This window comes from Pyxicephalus adspersus, chromosome 2 (genome assembly GCF_032062135.1).
Source record: "Pyxicephalus adspersus chromosome 2, UCB_Pads_2.0, whole genome shotgun sequence".
Lineage (NCBI taxonomy): Eukaryota > Metazoa > Chordata > Amphibia > Anura > Pyxicephalidae > Pyxicephalus > Pyxicephalus adspersus.
In genome coordinates this window covers 67588619-67608343 of record NC_092859.1, presented here as the reverse complement: position 1 = coordinate 67608343, position 19725 = coordinate 67588619, and the positions used below count along the sequence as shown (strand labels likewise).

At 36.4% G+C, this 19725-nt stretch overlaps 1 protein-coding gene across 1 annotated transcript in view; it reads right to left on the bottom strand.

Annotated features, from left to right (window-relative positions):
* STK32A (serine/threonine kinase 32A) overlaps positions 1-19141 on the bottom strand; it is a 91582-nt gene extending 72441 nt beyond the window's left edge. Inside the window, exons 1-2 of the mRNA XM_072398695.1 lie at positions 19034-19141; positions 16083-16246 (exon numbers count right to left, since the gene is read on the bottom strand). Of these exons, the coding sequence (XP_072254796.1) occupies positions 16083-16134 (52 nt within the window). The 5' untranslated portion in view covers positions 16135-16246; positions 19034-19141. The remainder of the gene's footprint in view (positions 1-16082; positions 16247-19033) is intronic.
* Between the last annotated feature and the right edge of the window lie 584 nt (positions 19142-19725).

The window sequence follows — 19725 nt, the reverse complement described above, 5'->3', positions numbered from 1 at the left end:
AATTTCTTTGCAGTTATTACAAAAATGCAGTCAGCAAAGGTCACTATTCTCCTAATATATAGCAAAATCATGTTACTGTGCCATTTTGTAACCTTTAAGCCATAAATATAAGCAAAAAGGTACAAACTCAGCTTAAAAACATACAAGTAAACGTATATTTAAACAAGAAAACTTGAATATAAAAAATTCATTACTCTGTCCAGTCAGTTTATAAATCCAGACATCCTTACTGAACACCATAGACAGGTCTTGACTTTTTACTTTTCTCACAGCAGTATAGCTGTCCCTTCTCCCAGTCTACAAGATCCTAAACTTTTCTTTGGTCACACTGCAGTACCTTATTGAAATAGTAGATGCCAGCAAGGAACCACAAATTTCCACATTACTGTATACTGCACTGTTTAGAAAAGACCAAGCACCTGTGAGTTATTTAATAATTTTGGACAAGATCAGTGTTTCTCAACCACGGTTCCTCCAGAGGTTGCTAGGGGTTTCTTTAGCAATAAGAAATTTGTTACTCTTAGGTTAGATTAAGTGACAACAATGATATTTTTGGCTATCTGTAAGTTTGGCAGCCTCCCCACTGGCCAGCAATGTAAGAGGCATTCTTCCTACAGACCACTACTACACTAATGTACTGTGAGTTGTAGATACTTATTACTTACTTCATATTATATCAAGAGTTCCTGAAGATCTGAAAGTTATTTTAAGGGGTTCCCCTATGTTAAAATGTTGAGAAACACTGAAGTAGAATGTGCATGTTTATTTTTTGTAGCAGGTTGCAAAATAAAAACATAGAGTCTTAAGCTGCGTACACACTTCCAATTTTTGTCGTTGGAAAGGATCTTTCACGATCCTTTCCAACGACAAGGGAGTGCACGATGCATGAACGGTGCGGTACATACAGCACCGTTCATGCTCTATGGAGAGGGGAGGGGGAGAGCGACGGAGCGGCACCCTGCTGCGCGCTCTCCCCTTCCCTTTCATTAGGATCGGCTGTCGTCCATCGTCCGTGGATCCGGCAGGTCGGTCGTCCGGACGATGGACGACACCGACTGTACACACGCCAGATTTTCGCCCGATAATTGGCCGATGCCGATTATCGGGCGATAAAAATCTGACGTGTGTACGTAGCTTTATATTTTTTTTGTTAAATGAAGTAAATAATTGTATAGAGTATCACCAGATATGCATCCTGAGGTACTGGCATGGAAGTTTGTTTGCATATTATCAACCCTGACTTCTCTCTAGAAATCACTTCTGCTTGTGCCTGTAATCTGGTTGGTGTGTATTTATGGTGCCTTTAACCACACGAGCAATAAACCCGACCTTGGTTCGGGTTAAAAAAAATTACAATTATCGATAAACCCAAACTTTTCTCACTGTATGAAAATACAGTGAGAAAAGTTCGGGTTTATCGATCGCGCACCTGGTCCCGCTGTGATCATCTAGCGTCGTGATCCAGCGTCGTCCTCCAGCGTCGATCTCCAGCATCGGGTGCCTTCTCCGAGAAGAAGAAGCCGGCCGGCGGAGAAGAAGCCAGCCGGCTTCTTCTTCTCCGTCCGTAGCGTGTGCGTGTCCCTCGGCGAAGAAGTCGGCGCGTGTGCGGGAAATTCAAATTGAAACTCATTCAAACACATTTTGTATTGGATTGAATACAAACTCCTGTATCCAATCCAATACAAAATAATTCAAAATAAATACAAAGTATGTAATTGGTAAATTCAAACTCTCATTTTGTGTTGGATTGGATACAGGAGTTTGTATTCAATCCAATACAAAATGAGAGTTTGAATTTTGTTCTCATTTTGTATTGGATTGAATACAAAGTCCTGCATCCAATCCAATACAAAATAATAGAAAATATATTTATGTGGTTTTGTCTATAGGTATGTGACGGACACTAGGGAGGTGTTTTAGAAAAATATATTACTATACAGTATACCGAATTATCGCATTTTCAGTATTTTTCATTTATTTCTGTATTCTTGTTTAAGCTGATTTTTGTGTCTTTTATTTAATTTTATTAAAAGTAATTTTTTTTTTTTTTTACATGATTGTGTGTTTCAAACATTTTTTATATTCATGATATCTACTAGAACCCTGTTCGGACATATTTCTGTAAGTTACAGGTCTACAATTTAAAAAAAACAATTTCATGAAAAACAGTGTAACGCTTTTGGAACAGAAATCTAGACATCAGTGTAACGCCCAGGTGGTTAAAGACTGTAAATTCACTTTGTTTTATTTATTGTATTTATTATCCTTTTTGTATAAAAGGCAAATGCACATGTTCAAGAATGAATATAAAAAGTTTTTTTTCGGCTTGACTTTTGCAGGTATATTTAGAAACCACTTTTAAACTAGCACACCACATTAGTTATGTTGATTACGGCTCTGGCAGATTTTGTAATCAATCCGACATGCAATCAGCGCATTAATATAGTTGCTGATGTGCCACAATGAGCCTGACAATTTAATAGGCAGTCAAGCTGACTGACAGGCTTTGGAATTGGAGACCATTTTCTGTTGACCAAACTAAAAAGGAACAAAAGTTCACAAAATACAGTTTTTCATTGGATAATTCTCTAATCTATGATAGACTTGCTGTATGTTACGCTGCCAATGAATGTATTCATCCAACAATATCAGACAACGCATTGCAAAGCTCAGGCTAGGCTGTTGTTTTTTTACCTTTTAGGGGGTGATAAATGCCAACTTTTAGAATTAGGTTTGACTTTAATTAAACGGATATCTCTTTGAGTGGCCCTTTTACTGTCCATCAAAATAAAGAAAAGGAACAGCCATGGTTAGGGCATTTTGCAACAGTTGGGCCTATAGACATATATGATAATCCTAATAGTTTTATTTTTTTTTTAATTTAAGCTAAACCTGCATTTCAGTCTATATTAACAGCACTACCTACAGTTAAAGCTTAGGCTAAATTACTATCTCCATGACTTGATAAGAAGGGTTACATTTTAACTTCTTGTTAGGAAATGCTTATCGGGCCGGTGTTTCTGTGCTGTGCGACACCGCAGTATTCCACACAGCCTGTTTTGTCCAGCATTGTCACTTCCAGCAGCAAACAAAACTAAGACATAGCAGAAGCCCCTGCTCCCCTTTAGCCGTGCAGCATGAGATACTTTATTAGAATCCCCTGCACACAGTGTGAGGCTGTGCACAGCTGAAAGGGATTCTAGAGGCAGATTAGTTAGAATCCTGCGCTGTCATTGGCTGTTCCCAGTGCCTTTTGTAGCGTTTAGCTGGGCTAAAGAGTTTCCCGTCTGATTTACTGTTGCTGACCTTGCCTGTTTCTGACTGAGTTTTTGCCACCTGAGGACCTTTTATCTGTGACCCCAGCTCTGTTTGTGTTTTGCCCCTGTGTACTTCGTCTGGTGGACGGATTATCTGTGTATGACCTCTGATCTGTATTCTGTTGAAATCTTGTTACTTCTTGATCTGTGGGCTTCTGGTCCTCTGCCAGCCCTTCCCCAGGCACCATACCTTGCGCACTAAATCCTGGGGCTTGCTATAGGTGAAGAGTGCAATGATAGATTGGGGTACTGATGTCTGGCGAGTACTATTGCTGGACCAGGGCCTTACACTTCTAGCTTGGAAATTAAGGACCTAAATCCTATCATACATGTAGAAATCAACAACAAAAAGTAATAGCTACTTTTATTCTACTTACAATGAGCAGTACTTTGACAGGGACAAAACTTAAGTTAATTAAAAGTAACTATGATTTCCACAGTAGCCATCATGCTTATTTCTAACAGACCTGGATTGAAATTAAAAACTATAGTAGTTGGATTTGCTTGGATGATGTATAACCAGATGGCAGGTTTATGACTGGTACTTCTTAAGTCATATAATATAGGTTGTGCCAGTTCTGAATCAGCAAAAAAGCACGAGTATTTAATAATATAAATTGATAACAACACTGAGCCAGTTTTAAGAAGCAGCAGACAGGGCATTCATTCACACATTATGCAAAAGGGCTGCCAGAGATCATACCTTAAAAATAAACTCCTCTTAAGACTTTTAAAGAAGGAATACTTAAGACTTTTAAAGAAGGAAAAAGTTCTGTTTCATATACCACTATACTTATAAAGTAGCTAAATGCAGGATCTTCTCACAAATGAGAAATAGTCCATAGGAGACCATCCTTGTTTTTTTAGATCATCATTGTTTTATTTTCCCATTAAATAAACATTGAATGTTCACTATGGAAGCTCTACAATTCAGTAAAAAAATCTTTGTTTCATTTTTTTAACAATTGCTCCCTGGAGATTATACCCATTAACTCCAACAACAAAATAAAACAAAATAAAAAGATTTACCAATTAGAATTACTAACATTTTGTGATGCACTGACTTGGGCAGTCATCTATACTTATATTTTTCCAATTTGTACAAGAAATAAAAGAAAAAAAATAAAGTGTTGTTTCTGTTAATAAAACATTTACTATTTAACCCCTACCTTTATCCCTAGCTAGTCATAATCAATTTCTTTCCTTCTCATTCTTTTCATTTACAATTACTTTATCACATTTTGTACCAGAAACAATACATGTGCCCCAATATCTGGGACATAGTTCAAGATAAAATTAGTAGACTGCTAAAGCTGAAAAATACACACTTTTCCTATTTTTTTGTAAATCAGAATATATAGGCCAGTTTTCAAAATGTATGTAAAATTGACTTTGAAGCCTAACTGGTCGACAATACCATACAGGAAACAGTTGTTACATTTTCATACTGTTTTGGAACATTTGTTCTAATTTGTTCTGGGAAAAAAGTATGACATACAATTCTTACCTTGCGGTTTGAAAACCAAAAACAGGGTCAGTTAAGTAAACCTGTGCTAAAGGTTGCTGCCACTGCTGACTTCATCCTAAAAATGTTACTTGTTTAGCTGTTGTGTTGACTCTAGCTTCAAAACTTCCTGAGATAATGACATAGAACATGTTTAAAGATGAGAAACATCAGAATCCTTCTTCTGAATGCTTCTTCTGAGTCAATAGATCATAGTACTACAGGCAAAGCATGACAGTATACTAGTTGGGGGACACCTGCTGTTAATTATTTAACCTGGGCATTTGGATATACGTTATTTTTGTTTATTTACTTAAAGGGAATAATGTCTCAACAAAAGTGTTCCATTTTATTGAAATGAATAAGTACAACAATGAAGATATAAAGATGGCTTTCTAGTTTCAGCCTGCTAATAAAATCACAAAAGAAGCTATTTAGTTTGTAATGTTGTATCTATGTATTTTACATCAGTTCTGTTCTAGTCATGCCTTCTCTTAGCAATATTATGTTACTTTTTAGGCTTCTACCAGCTTACTCCACAGAGTGTGTAACATTCTTCGAGTGTGAAGAAAACATATATATATATATATATATATATATATATATATATGAGCAATTTTTAATGGGGACCCTGTCTTGGATAATATAACAGCAAGAGATCCCTGCTTAAATTCTCGAACCTGTTCCTGTACACCTGGGAGATTTGGAGAGTTCCCATTTGCTCTTACATTTTTTTAACCCTCACGAGTCAACAGGAAGAGTGGAAACCCCTATAATGTTCACAGAACGGGTTGCATCTTTGAAATTCAAACACAAAAAATGTTTTAGAACATAAAAAATAACTAGAAAGTGTTTAAGTTCTCTAGGACTTTCATATTGATAACATTTTAAATTAGTCAAATAACTCGTTTTTTTTTTTTAACAAAGCTGCAAAATTACAATGTTAAACTTTCTCTCACCTTTAGAAAATTTAAGTCAAGGGTATTACCCTACTACTTTTTTATGTGCAAGCAAAATTAAAAAAAATGATTGGATGATTGAAGTTGTCACAGCTTTATCCTATTCATTATAAGTGACTGCAGTATTTTTAATACAACAAAATGCACCAACACTAGAAATCCAGCTGCTGTTTATTTCGCTAGAAAGCTAGCTAATGCTCTGCAATCATAGTCATATTACATGACCCCTGCTGATAGGAGCTCTAGATCTGAAAAGCCGGTATGTTGAAGTTCTGCAGACCTCACTGCTTCCACACAGAGGAAAAGTTCTGCTTTGCAGCAAGCTGGCAGGGAAAGAGCTTTTATACATAGGATGCTGTTGTTATCCACGAAAACCAAAACTGTAAAGACAAATTTACAATAACAGCTGTAACATGCCTTACTAAACATAAGTGGTGTGAATTTTAGCGCCTTTTCATTTAATGCCCCTGGAATGCAATAAACCAACCTAAACTAATTGTTCAGTTGGGGAATAAAGCATGGTGCTGCATGTAATTTTGGAGCATGCCTTTTACCACAGGGAGAAAATCAGGTTGAAGATTGCTTTTAAATCTAGGAGAGAAGTTTGAACAAGGATAAGGATAGGATGACCTATTTTCAACCATTCAACCATTTTCTGTTATGTTTAGTGAGGGTTTTGGCCATCTATAGTATCATTTATACAGCGCAATAATACAGTTCCCATAAGTTGTCAAAGGGAAACAACAGTGGATCCCACAACAATTTTGCTGTAGGAACTAATATATATATCTTATGCTCGGTTGTCACAAAGGTTATTTTAGGCTTAACATTTCATGCAGCTTTATTCAAGTATGCAATTATACTGAGCATCATTTGTGAATATAATTACACCTCGTTGTATTCCAGTGTCCTGAGGTCTTTCAAAAAGACGACAACAACATGTTGATGGTGGAAAGTTTCACTCATCAAGCATTTAACATAACTGAAAGATCTCTGAATTGCATATATCAATAAGACCTATCTACTAATTATTCATACACAGCAATGTAATAAAGTCATGCAAAGGTCACAAACACATTGACTCCATGTCACACTGCAAAGCTTAAAAAAAAAAACAAAAAAAAAAACAAAAACATAATAGCTTTATAGCTTTAGGGAGACAAATCTGCTGTGACAATGTACAAATAATTTTACACGAAAAAAAATATCCCAGTTACACCAATATATGTTGTTGGAGATTCAGTTTCAAAACCAAGACCATTTTATTGTTCTGCCCCACCCCACTACCTTTTCCTTTTTAGGTACAGATACTATCAAAAATAGAGTGATACCTTGGCTAACAAAGATAATTTGTTCCGGAATCACATTTGTAAGCCGAAACGTGATTTACCATTGGTTTCTATAGAAACTCATTTAATTTGTTCTGGATGCTGTAAAAAACCCCAATGTGAGTTAATCACAAACAATGCAAAAAAAAAAACTTTATGGAGCCTAGACATTCATTAACTTTTGGAGCAAGCTGTGCTTTGAGATGCAAAAAGAAACAACTGCAGAGTTTCTTTTGGTCATTAAAGAGTTACAAGAGGTTGCAGAAGGGCTCACCCCCTAAGATCACCCACAACCTCAGCTGTGTTTAGCAAAAGATTTCTTCTGCAAGTCATGCAAACCGCCCCCTCCCACATCAAGCCTCCGTCCTGCACAGAAGCAGCAGGAAGCCCCGTTTGTATTTAAAGCGATGTCTCTCTCTCACTTTCTGATACAGTATACATGAAGTACTGTAAAATCGTCATGCAGTATGTTATCAGGGGTCTTACTTCCTGCTTTTTTTTTTTTTTACATTTGTTAGCCAAGACTATATTTGGTAGCTGATACTCTTAAGCAATGAACAAAAAAAATTGTTAAATGAAAATTTTGTTAGCAGGGCAATTTGATAGCTGAGGTATGCCTTTACTTTGATATTCAGTAAAGTTGAGGTCAGGGCTCTGTGTTGTCTACCCTAGATTATGCACCAAGCTCATCAAAGCATGTTTTTTTATTTTGTTATTGCATCTTGCTATGTGCACAGATGCTCAGTCATGTTAAGACTGAGAAGGGCTCCATCCCAACTGTTGCCAAAAGTGTGCAGTTATTTTAAAGGTCCTTGTTTGCTATAGCATTATCAGGATCCCTAGCTGTAAATGTGATATCCAATACTTGTGGACATATAGCATACAATGTTTCCAGTAAAGAACCACCTTAAGCCATCAGCCAGAGGTTTATTACACATTTACTGCAAGCAGATAACCCAAAGACCCCTCTTAAGTGTCTAAGGTTCTAATAGGCCCATTTTATTTATCGGTTAGGCTTGTCCCATTCCCTCATCCTGCTATTGGGTCTGTTATAGCAGCAAACTTGTAATGATTTTCAAAGGAAAATAATATTCATCTAAAGCTGCCCCGACACTCTGGAATGGATCTTCCTCGTCCTTTTCGGCTTGCTCCTACTTTCTGCTCATTTAAAAGTGCACTCAAAACCAATTTCTAATCCCTTCTTCGCCTGTCTTTGAATACCCTCACTTCTTCCCATCACTCCACATCTCTCCTCCTATTGTGAGAGACTTCCTCCACCTTCTAGATTGTAAGCTCTTCTCTTCCTGTGTCACTGTCTGTCATTTGCATCCCCTATTTAATGTACAGCGATACGCAATATGTTGGGGCTATAAACAAACCTGTTTAATAATAAAAATCTTGATTTTCTCTTTTAAAAAGTCCTTTTTAGAAGTTTAAATAAACTACATGAGCAAGTTAAGTCCTATGCTTAGAGTATATACATGAATGTATGTAGGTTTGTCTGCTCATTTTAAATTTAGATACAAAAATAAATATATGTACATCTAATTTGTAATAAAAATCACTAGTTCCTTATAGTAGCTTTCATTACCTTTTAACTGTATATACAAGAACAGATGAGGAATAGATTCACACCTATCTTGGGGAGGGTGCAATCCTAGGAGAATTTTTTTTAACCATGAAGTAATGTATGGTCTTTAAATATGGGAAAAAAGCTTACAATGGCTAATAGGAGTGCATTTAAATAAGTCATCCCTCTCCCTATAAAACGGAGAACACAGTGAAGCCATAGCTCATTAACAAATGGTTAGCACCAGTAAGAACAAGGACAGCCACAGTAAACTACTAATCAATTTCTTACTAATAATCCACCAGTGTCTTTGCAATCTCATTGTCTACCTTGAAGAAGAAGAAGTGGCATTATCACTATCCTGCTGACAATAGCGTGTACATAGAGCTGTGCTGTGTCTTATTGTACAATGAGAGGAAGCTGCAGGGAATATTCTTAACAATGGGAAATTCCAGAACAAAGTAAAGGTTTCACATCAGATTACTGCACATATTTCCATATATGTCTCTTCTATTTGGACCACATTTGATTATCTCTAGTTTAGCTTTAAAGTGGACCTCAAATCAGAATTTTTACTTTACATATAAGGGTAGACAACCCTTTTATTTAAAGTAAAGATTTTTTTTTTTTGCAATAGAATGGGAATACAAAGCCAGCCCGGGATACCTACTTCACGCATCCCGGGAGGTTCTTGACTGCTCCTTCAAGAACCTCCTGAACCTTCTTGACATGGGCAGAAGGAGCCCTTTCATCAATAGAAAAAAAAATTGCCAATCTCACATTTCCAATATCACATGTGCGCAATGAGATCGGCAATTTTTTTTCCCAATCTATGCCACCCGCGCAGTCTGTCTTTGGGTGACGGAGAAGAAGAACTCAGAAGGGGAGATGAAGATGTTGGCGCCGGGCGGACGACGGACACCGGGATGACGTGGGACCCAATGGAAGAAACCTCCCGATGGATAGACTGATCTGCGGGATAAAAGGTAAATGTGTTTTGGGTTTATTTACACTTTAAATATAAAAATGCTTTACTATATGAGAATATCAACCACCATTGTACTGCAAAGAATAAAACAGACCAACAAATGTCAGTAATACTTCTGTATTACTGACATTTCCCTATCATTAGTGCACTAACTATTTATAAATTGCTGTAGCTGCTGATTGTGTCTTCCTGCAAAGCCAAAAGCAGTAATGACACTGCCTATGGTACTCAAGGTACTTGTACTAGGCTATAGTGTACTTGAGCAAATCAGATATTTTCTGTTGCCCTAGTTACACAATAAATAGGCTAAACATTTTTTAATATATAACATGCATTTGCTAATTTATGGGTGGTCACACCTAATTATATGACTTTACAAAATAAACATATTATCATTTTTAAACATTATTAGTACAATATTTGTCTGGAGACATACCAGAAAATGGGGGAAATCTACCCAAAGTGTGGGAAATGGCACCCAGTTATTTTTGGGAACATTCATCCCTTATTGGATGATATACCCCCAGCTGCCATAGTGGCAACTCTAACATTTTGGATCTACCCTATTTAATGGTTTGGTTTAGAATGGCAAATAAAGGAGTGAGTCTTCGGATTAGAGGGACAGACAGCAATAAAAACATGTCAGCTGGTCTAATCTTTCCACACTCCACCCCAAACAACATGTTTTGCCTTTACATACACTTTAATGCTATATTGATTGCTACAATAACGCATTTATAATGCATTTATCTAGTATTTTCAGAATCTGTGGTGGGTGTCCGAGGCTGTTATTTTTGTCTGACCTGCCATTAGGGCTGCCATTTACACACTTAGGTGATTAAGAATGCCAATAAGCATTACAGGGTACAATATGGGGTCTTAAATCATCTATGTATTAGTACTGGAGAGTAATGTTAAGTGGTATGGTGGAAAGTAAACAGCTGTATGCTAGTAAGCATTACTGAAAGTTATCTCATTACAGTGATTTATTTTGAATCTCTATGAGGTTCACCATTTTATTACTTTAGTAAATAAAGAACTACTTAACTTCAAGGACTGTTGTCTCTGTGCTGTTTCCTTTGTCTCCTACTAGAGTTTAGCTAGCAGACTATGTCCTTGTAATCTTAGGATCATTACTGTTTGAATTTTTCATGCACTAATTTATCTTAAAATAAAAACAACATAAGAACACTGAGACACCCTTGTTTGTAACATTGTTGAAGTCCATGGAGAAGAGGTCACTCCTAAAGATGCCACTGAATCTTTAACTCATTTTGAGAAAAATATATAACAAAGGTGATTATAATACGGACACCCAGTCATATATATATATACATACATATACATACATATATATATATATATATATATGAACATACATATATATACATATATATATATGAACACTTCTTTTCAGCCACTCTTTTGATTCATAAAACCATAGCTTTCATAGCTCAGATGGTAACAACCTAATTCATTGCTGAGTGTGATAATTTTTAATGACAGTTGAAATGGTCAAGCTGTTTGTACCATAAAGAAAAGGAGGAGCGGGGACAATCGGGAGGCAACCTGCTGTGTCCTCCCCATTTACGGGCAGCAGCAATTGTTCCATTTTTGTTGTTTAGTGATCTGGACAGTAGAACAGTAGAAAACTGTAAGCTATAGTCAACATTTTATGGAAAACAATCTGGTGTAAAAGAGAAAAGATAGCAGATAAAGCAGATAAACATTGGTGTACACATACACACTTGTAGTATAAAAGTACAGAAGAGTTGTTTAGCTAATTCAGCTGTTATCTGGCACAGTCCTAATATAGTAAACAAATGAACTGACCCTAAAGAACATTTCCAGTAAACCTATGGAACTGTTCCTGCTACACATCACTTCCTAGAATGTGTGCAGACATCCTGTGTAGACTGGGGAGGGCTGCTGTTGGATCGCAATGCATTGTTTTTAATAATTGTTTTTCTAAAGCATAATACAGTGGAATCTTAATTTGGGCAGATTTGGTTTCTTGCAATTGCTGCAAAGTGTGGAATTTTATAGCACTGTTGCACTGGTAAAGAGAGTTATTGACTAATAAACATATTCATGCTGTACATTGGTATATAACACAGTGCACTGACCCACATGGTGCATAATATTTTGGTTATGAGCATTGGTAACATTGGTGGTCTGGGAAATGCATTGCTTTCAGCATGAAGGAATAGTGTACGCTATTGTATATTAAATGTGCTGAATTATTTTATTGGCATGACACCTGGTGGGGGTAAACTAGAATGTGGGTAAGGAATGGGGTTCTTGGGGAAAGGTATCTTTGTCCTCCAACCTTAACCTTTATCCTAAAATCATTTAAAAAATTGAAAATATTGCTCTGCTTACAGTATTGCAACATATCACAATATATTAAATATACCCTGTATTATGACATGTATTGTATCTCTATATTTATGGCAATACACAGCTTTAATTCTATTCATGGGCATATTGGCACAAAACTCAGAAATATTTATTGACACACAGCATATACAATGGCACTGACAGAACATCACTCTGCATTGGTATATTACAGATAATAATTGGCACACAAAACACACAGTGCTCCGTACAGGCATATTGCAGATATATATGGTACACATAGCATACAGCACTGGGCACTATCACATTGTAGATATTCCTTGGAACAAGTAGCATGTAACACTATGCACTTGTATGTTGCAGATGTTCACTGGCCTACACAGACTATGACATGGTTTGCTATCACAATATTGCTCCTGTTCATCCACACTTAAGCTAAAAAACAGGGATAATTTACCTTACCTTAAATTATATTTACTGAGAGATCTGAAAGCTTTTTTTATAAAATGTATGCACATTTAGAATCCAAAATGGTCCATAAATGCTGTAGTGGCCTAAAACTTATTGAGCCAGAGTAAATGCTGCATTAATGCATCAGAAGTGCCAGGATAGAAGAGGCTTTCCCATAAATCAAAAAATTCTGCCACAGCAACCAAACTAAATGTATCATTTTTATTTCTCTGTCTGGGGATTTGAGCAATCAAATTTGGAGTGCATAACTATAAAAAATCCTTTTTTTTTCTTTTTGTTTTTTTTGTTTTATTGCTGCTGCTGTTGTTGCCTACTATCACGTTTCAGCAGCTCTGTAAATCTGGACACGTTTCATCCCCACACCACTGTAAATTTTATTTATTGTTACTGGTTCACCAATGATTAAACTAATTGGAATTGAATAAATTTGCTATGTGAATGCTGTTTCCTAATACTCCAAATGAAGTCATGCAAAATATACCAAATTACGCTCATTAAAATACAGTTCAACAAGCTTTAATTTTCTTAAATTTCGTTAAATTTCATTTCCTGGTTCCTGCTTTACTTCACATCAACATGCTGGCAAAATTACTAAATTAAACTTTTCCAATTACATATTTTATTTTTAGATCCAATGATATCACTACTAGTGTTCTGTTTGCAACAAAGACAGATCATGGTTGGTGGAAGGTGCAAGCAGGGTGTTGTACATAGCCTACTGAAAAAAGAAAGCTTTGGTAATGCCTACAAATGATGCTGAGGCTCAGTGATTGAACTAAAATCCTATGAATGAAATGAGTGGGCCAGGGCCAGACTACAAGGACTTGTTCTGACTGACTTACTGTCTGCAATGCTGCAGTGGCAAAGACAACAACTTCCAGTCTAAAATTACAATAGGGCAGTATACCAGATGTTATGAGCTTTTGTGGGAATCCGGTGATCACAGAAAGAAAGGTGGAGGGGGTTCAGAGATAATCATTAATGGAGGAGATGTGCAGAGGTGAGCGGTGGTGGATGGGAGTTGAAGAAGTGGCCAGTGGTGGATGGGGTTCCAAGGGTAAACACGGGTGCAAGACAGGTGCAGAGGTAAATAATGGTGCAGGGCTAGGTGAGCAGTGGTTGAAGGCTGTGAACAAGGTGATCATTGGAGAAGGATGTGAGCAGAGCACAAAAGATGTAGATATAGGCAAAGCAGAGGTTCCTGGCTATTTTACCGAAGTTCTTTTTTATGATTAGATCAAAATGTCAGTTTTCTATATTAATAAAATGATTGTGATGATGTTTAAATGTGTCAGTTAGGCTTTTGTTTAGGCACAGTCATTTATGCATATTTTGTGGGTTCAGGAACTATGCTGTTTATTATTAATAAAAAGTATGTAGATATATCAAGTCTATCTAGTGTCCCTATCATAGTCATATATCTTTAATACAGCTTGTTTGGGGGTGAAACCAATTAACTGCATGTTTTTATAATGTGGGAGGGAACCGGAGTACCCGAGGTAACCAACACAAATGCAGGGAAAACCTGTGTTTGTGTGAGAGTAGGGGGAAACTGTGATACTGCCTTGGCTGGGATTCGAACCTGGGATGTAGCACTGCAAAGCCCAGAGTGATATCCACTGAGCCACCTGCACTTTATGCTGTGGATACATACATATTGGCACAGTATGGTTAAACATTTAGATTATTGTTCCCCTTTAGCGCCCAGGAATACATCTTTAATGGAATGTTTACATCAATTGACACTCTGAAATGTTTTCTCTGTTTATGATGATGGTTTATTAAAAATATATTAGCTTTTCATTTCACTGCTTTAACCACCCGACCGTTAAGCCCGACCTTGGTTCGGGTCTATCGATTTTGCAAAAATCGATAGACCCGAACTTTTCTCACTACCTAATTTCCCATTACTTACCTGGTCCCCGCTGCGATGATCCAGCTTCGATCGTAAAAAAAAAATACTCACCTTCTCCCCGCAGCTCCTCCAGGGATGTCTTCTGTCTTCTTGCATCAGCCAGCGAGTGCAGTGACGACCACCGGGGTTTCACGGTGACGTCTCTGCATGCGTCGGTGCGGGCGGGAGGCGGGGCAGGAAATTCAAAATTTTGTATTGAGTTCCTTTGCATTGAACTCAATACAAAAAAGCTGTATTGAGTCCAATACAAAGAAATCCTTATATAATATATATATAATGGTTAAAAGAATAAAAAAAAAAAAAAAAAAGAGAAAATAATTATTTTAATGTTATTTTATCAGCCTATAGTATTTGCATTTGTATTGCTTGGTTTGGTAATATTTTGGTAATATTTGAGTTCCAGCTGTAGAGGAGACTGATCTAAATGGTTTAGTGTAATTTGATAACCACTGGTGAAGCTGATAGAACTCCATAAATATATAGAACTCAATAATAACAGCATTCAAACATAATGTCTTATACAGCACAGTGAAGTGATATAAAAAAATTATTTTTTAAGAGTCCTGCCGCCATTGAAGAATCATCCGCCAGACATTTCTCTGTGTATGAATCCTACAGGTTATTATCTATCCTGACTTTCTGTATTGCACAGATAATGCATTTCACTTTATTTAACGTGGGAACCACTGCATGCCAAAGTGTTCTTTTCTTTGTAATCAACTCCTTATTAAAACTCCCAGAAACAGAACCAACATCACAGGAGAGTATCTAGAGGCAAAGAGTTTCCATAAAAAAGCAAATCTATAGCCAAAACATTTTCATTTGTTTAAATATACTCCAAAAAAGGTGTCTGCATTTCCCCTTACCTCTTTTTCTGCAGACATTTTTAACGTCCCCTTAATTTCTATTTTGGTGACAATGATCACCTCTTACCAAAAATTTAGATAACAGGCTATTTGCTCACGAATGTGACAGTAGATCGGCACTATTTTTTTCCCATTTACAACAGACTATGTCACCCGATTTCTTGCCTGCGAAGTGTGAAATCAGATGACATCAGTGTGAAAGCAGAAGAAAGAAGAAAATGATGGCACCAGACGCTTCCTCAAATTAGGATTTCAGGATGGCCTTTAGTGTCTGGAGGCCACATGTGGAGTGATCGGGAGCTCTGCATAAGTAAAGTTGTGCTTTTTTTTATTTTTTCTGATAGTTCCGCTTCAACACAGCATCTAACCCTCCCACCTCCCAAAACTAAAATTATTTACCTAGAGATACCCCATGTGAACCCCTATGACTTCCATGGGTGATAGGAAAACAGAAGCAGGAAGAAATTTTCAGTGCAGATTCCCCAGCAAACAGCTTATGATGACATTACCAAATCTTCTGCAATTGGCAGTCAGTGACAGCAGTGCTTTGAATGATCTCACACTGCAGATATACAGCTATGTAGGCACAGTGCCCAGGCACACGCAGGAAGTGCCATACTATTGGAGAAATTCCATTCATTTTAGCAGTCTTGCTTGTGCACAAATACCTTTTTAAAATATTTTCATATAACCTCTATACAGCATTTTTTTAGTGCATGTCTATCTTTAGGTACCCCCTCTAATACTTGTCTATATACATACATGCTACACAACATGTTTTGGGTGGATGATTGGGCAGACCTTACCTTCATCATTGTCATCATATACAGTGGTTTTGGATGAGTTATTTGCTCCCATTGTTGCTTGTGACAGGCTCCAGGTTCAACAGTTACATTCTTATAAGATCCCCAGGGCAAGCAATCAGTTTGCATTTACCTGACAGAAATATGGGTGGCTTAACTCTATCATCCTAAAGAAAGGAGAGACAGTTATTCAACATTATTGACGTAACTGTGCTGACATATTCTTGCAGCCTTTGCAGCACAAGGCACTCAACAAAAGCATTAAAAGAGCTTACAAGTCAAGCTTCTGTTTAACAAGCCAGCAAGTAATTTATCAATGAAACATGAGCATGTGCTATGGAAACACGTTCATTGATATCCACATAATGTTCTCCGCTGTCTTCAATATAATTCACAACGATACTTGCTGCATTTAATGAGTACATTTGCTAAGCAGATGCTTCTGACAGCACATATATGAAATGTAATCATTATTTTATTGATCTGATTCTGATTTTTTTCACAATATTGTAAAAACCTATGCCTAGCGACAGTTGTTTTACTACAGCTATAACAAAAGTAGTAAATCTTACCAATATATAAATTGATGAACTGAGTGTAGGTATGTTATGTCAATGATGATGAAAAGGCTGATTTATGTCAATTTAAAAATAATTTTTAATTGTTTGCACTTTATTTCATCCAGAATCATATGAATGCATTAATATATGTCTGCAAAGACAGAATTATTTATATTTGTATGTATTTTACGTTTAATTTAGTAGTAAAAAAATTTCATCAAAATATTGGTGTGGTTGTGTTCCTAAAAAGAAGATGGAATATATGAAGCATGGGGGCTGTAGCATAAAGTACAGACTTGGGTTACGCAGCATTTTCTGCTGTAATACTAACAATAAAACAGCCAATCACAGGTCACAAACCACAATCCTGTATATTTCAATCCAATTCTGAGGATTATTGTTTAGTTGGATTACAAGGCTGGAAACATTTTACAAGGCTATTGTATGCAATCACCTTCTTTATAAATAAAGAAGTTGTAGAATTGGGACACACAAATTCACAAAATTATCCCAGCAATAGATTGCCAACAGTTTTCTCAAATTGCATTCAAGTTTTTTACTAGAATATGGAGTATGTGCAAGTTGCTTGGATTGTTCTAAGATATATTTATATAGTAGATCCGAAGAATGACCCAATCAGAAGTTACCCCAACCACCAAAAGTGTTGGAAAAAATAAGAAACATAAAAAATGTTCATCTTAAACTTCTCTATCAGTAAGAAAAGAGTGTGTAGAGTCAAATTAAAAGTTTAAAGATTTAAAGTTAAATCTTCCCGCTAAATTTGTTCATATATTTGGATTATAAAGACACTTATAACAATGCAACTGTGTTAATTTTTTTACTGCAGTATTCAGAATATTCAATTTTTAGCAAAGGTATCAGAGGACTAAATAGAAGGCACCTGTATATTGTCCACCTGATTACTCAAAAAAAAAAAGCATTGCCTTTTATGTGATAGATTCACTTTAACGATCTTACCATTTGTAATGCAATGCTGACATGGACTTTTCAGAAAATTCAAATTATTGCACAGCCAGATATTTTTTTTAACTGACTTAGAAAAACATATATATTGATATACATGGATGCTATTGTTAATACCTTCTCTATCTCATTGACAGGATGCCATGTTGACCTTTTTCCTTTACTACTTTGAGCCAATAAGTACACAGATAAAGATCTTCTGACTTTCCTCTGACTTTATTGATCTCTTTATGTGTTCTTGATCAGCATTAAAGAAAGCATGACAGCCAAAAAACTTGCATTTTTGGCAGGAGGTCATCAGTTGCAGATCCTCTCCTAAGAAATGTTTACTAAAATAATATTTAAAAAAACAGGTTTCATGTACAGATTACACAGAGTTTAAGCTCAGAAGAACTCAATGTTACCTTTTGGTTTTGGAAGCTAGTTTATTTCTTGGCGATTTCTAGTTTATTTTTTTTACCAACCCTCCTTCCAAATAGTTTTGATACTTATGACTGCTATCTGAATTTCATTCACACTTTATATTATTTGTCCTTCACAGCACAACAGTCTGGTTCAAGAGGGTCCACTCGCATGGTACATTACTGGACACGTATGATGAAGTCACTAGCAAACTTTTGTTTAATAATTTATAAAATACCAACATATTTCTGCAGTATTTTACATAGTCGATAGATATGTCACTTCTTTGGAGCTCACAATCTAATTTTCCTTATCGTAGTCATATAACATTAACATAGTCTGGCTCCAATTTGGGAGAAAGCTAATTAACCTTGCAATATACACTTTCTGTGCAATCCGCACACATATCCCACTATGTGTATTAAAAACGTTATAAAACGCAGAAATATGTTCACTTCCTAATACTCCCACCATGCTTTCATACATTTTTTAAATATTGCTGATATTCATAACAAGAACCCTTTTACTTTTATAATAAATCTGTTAAAAGTAGCAAAGAACCAAAAGTGCAGTACTGCAATTACAATAAAGCACCTTCATGTCTAATTGATTTCTTTGGTAATTACATTTTCTATGATTAATGCACATATGACCATAGACTCTGTAAAGTGCTGTGTTATATTTCAGAGCTATATAAATACATAATAATAGTAACAAACACACCTATATTTAATTGCATCATAAATTGTACATAAATGTATACCAAGTACTTCTATGGTTGTTCAGCAACCTGAATTACTGAATTACTGCATTTTCAGACAAACAATTATCTAGTGAAATGTATTAACCATTATGCATAAAAAGATGTTTTGATGGTAATATTCTGTTTGCTATACATAAAGTATTTATAAAAAGAGAGAATTCTATAGCAGAATGATGTGCTGATGTCTGAATAAACTTAGATGAAACAAGTTGCCTCATCCATACAGTGCAATGTGATGAGCTTACCTTGACTGATGACAGGCCAGTACAGAATAACAGGTGAGTCCTGAGAAGAGGAGACAGAAGAGCAGATGTTGCTGGAGGTAAGGAATGGATACTGGCTGCCAGGCATAGAGGGTGGTCCTTCTGATCAGCATCATAAACAAGTTCAGTACAAAGGGATGTCCCTGGGAAGTTTCTTAACCAAACACTGAATGGGTCCTTTGGTGCCCCCTAGTGATCTCTGCTGTAAATAACAGCTTTGTAACCTGATGCATTGGAAAACACCTAACTTCTAATCAGCAAAATAAACCTGTTAGGTGATTTATATGCAAAGATCTTTTTTTTTGGTCTTTAGGAAATAATATTTTTTCCTATGGAATGGCTAATGCTCGATGATTGAACTTTTGCTCAATCAGCAACAAGCTCACCAGTAACAATCACTCTTTATTCAGTGGCATAGCTAGAAGTAAAGGAAGACAATTTGTAGCAGGCCATGCCAACCTAATGGTGTAGCACTAACTTTGCAGTAGCAACAAATCACTCCTTAGCAATAAATCATCATTGACCAGGGGCAGACGTAGCCAACAATGTCACCATTTGCAGAAGTGACTTGCCCCCCCACCTGATTTGACTTGAGGTCACTGTGGGGCTCCTATTTTCTGAGGAGGATACGGGCCCTCGTTCAGAAGCACAGTTTGCACTTCCCTATGTCCACC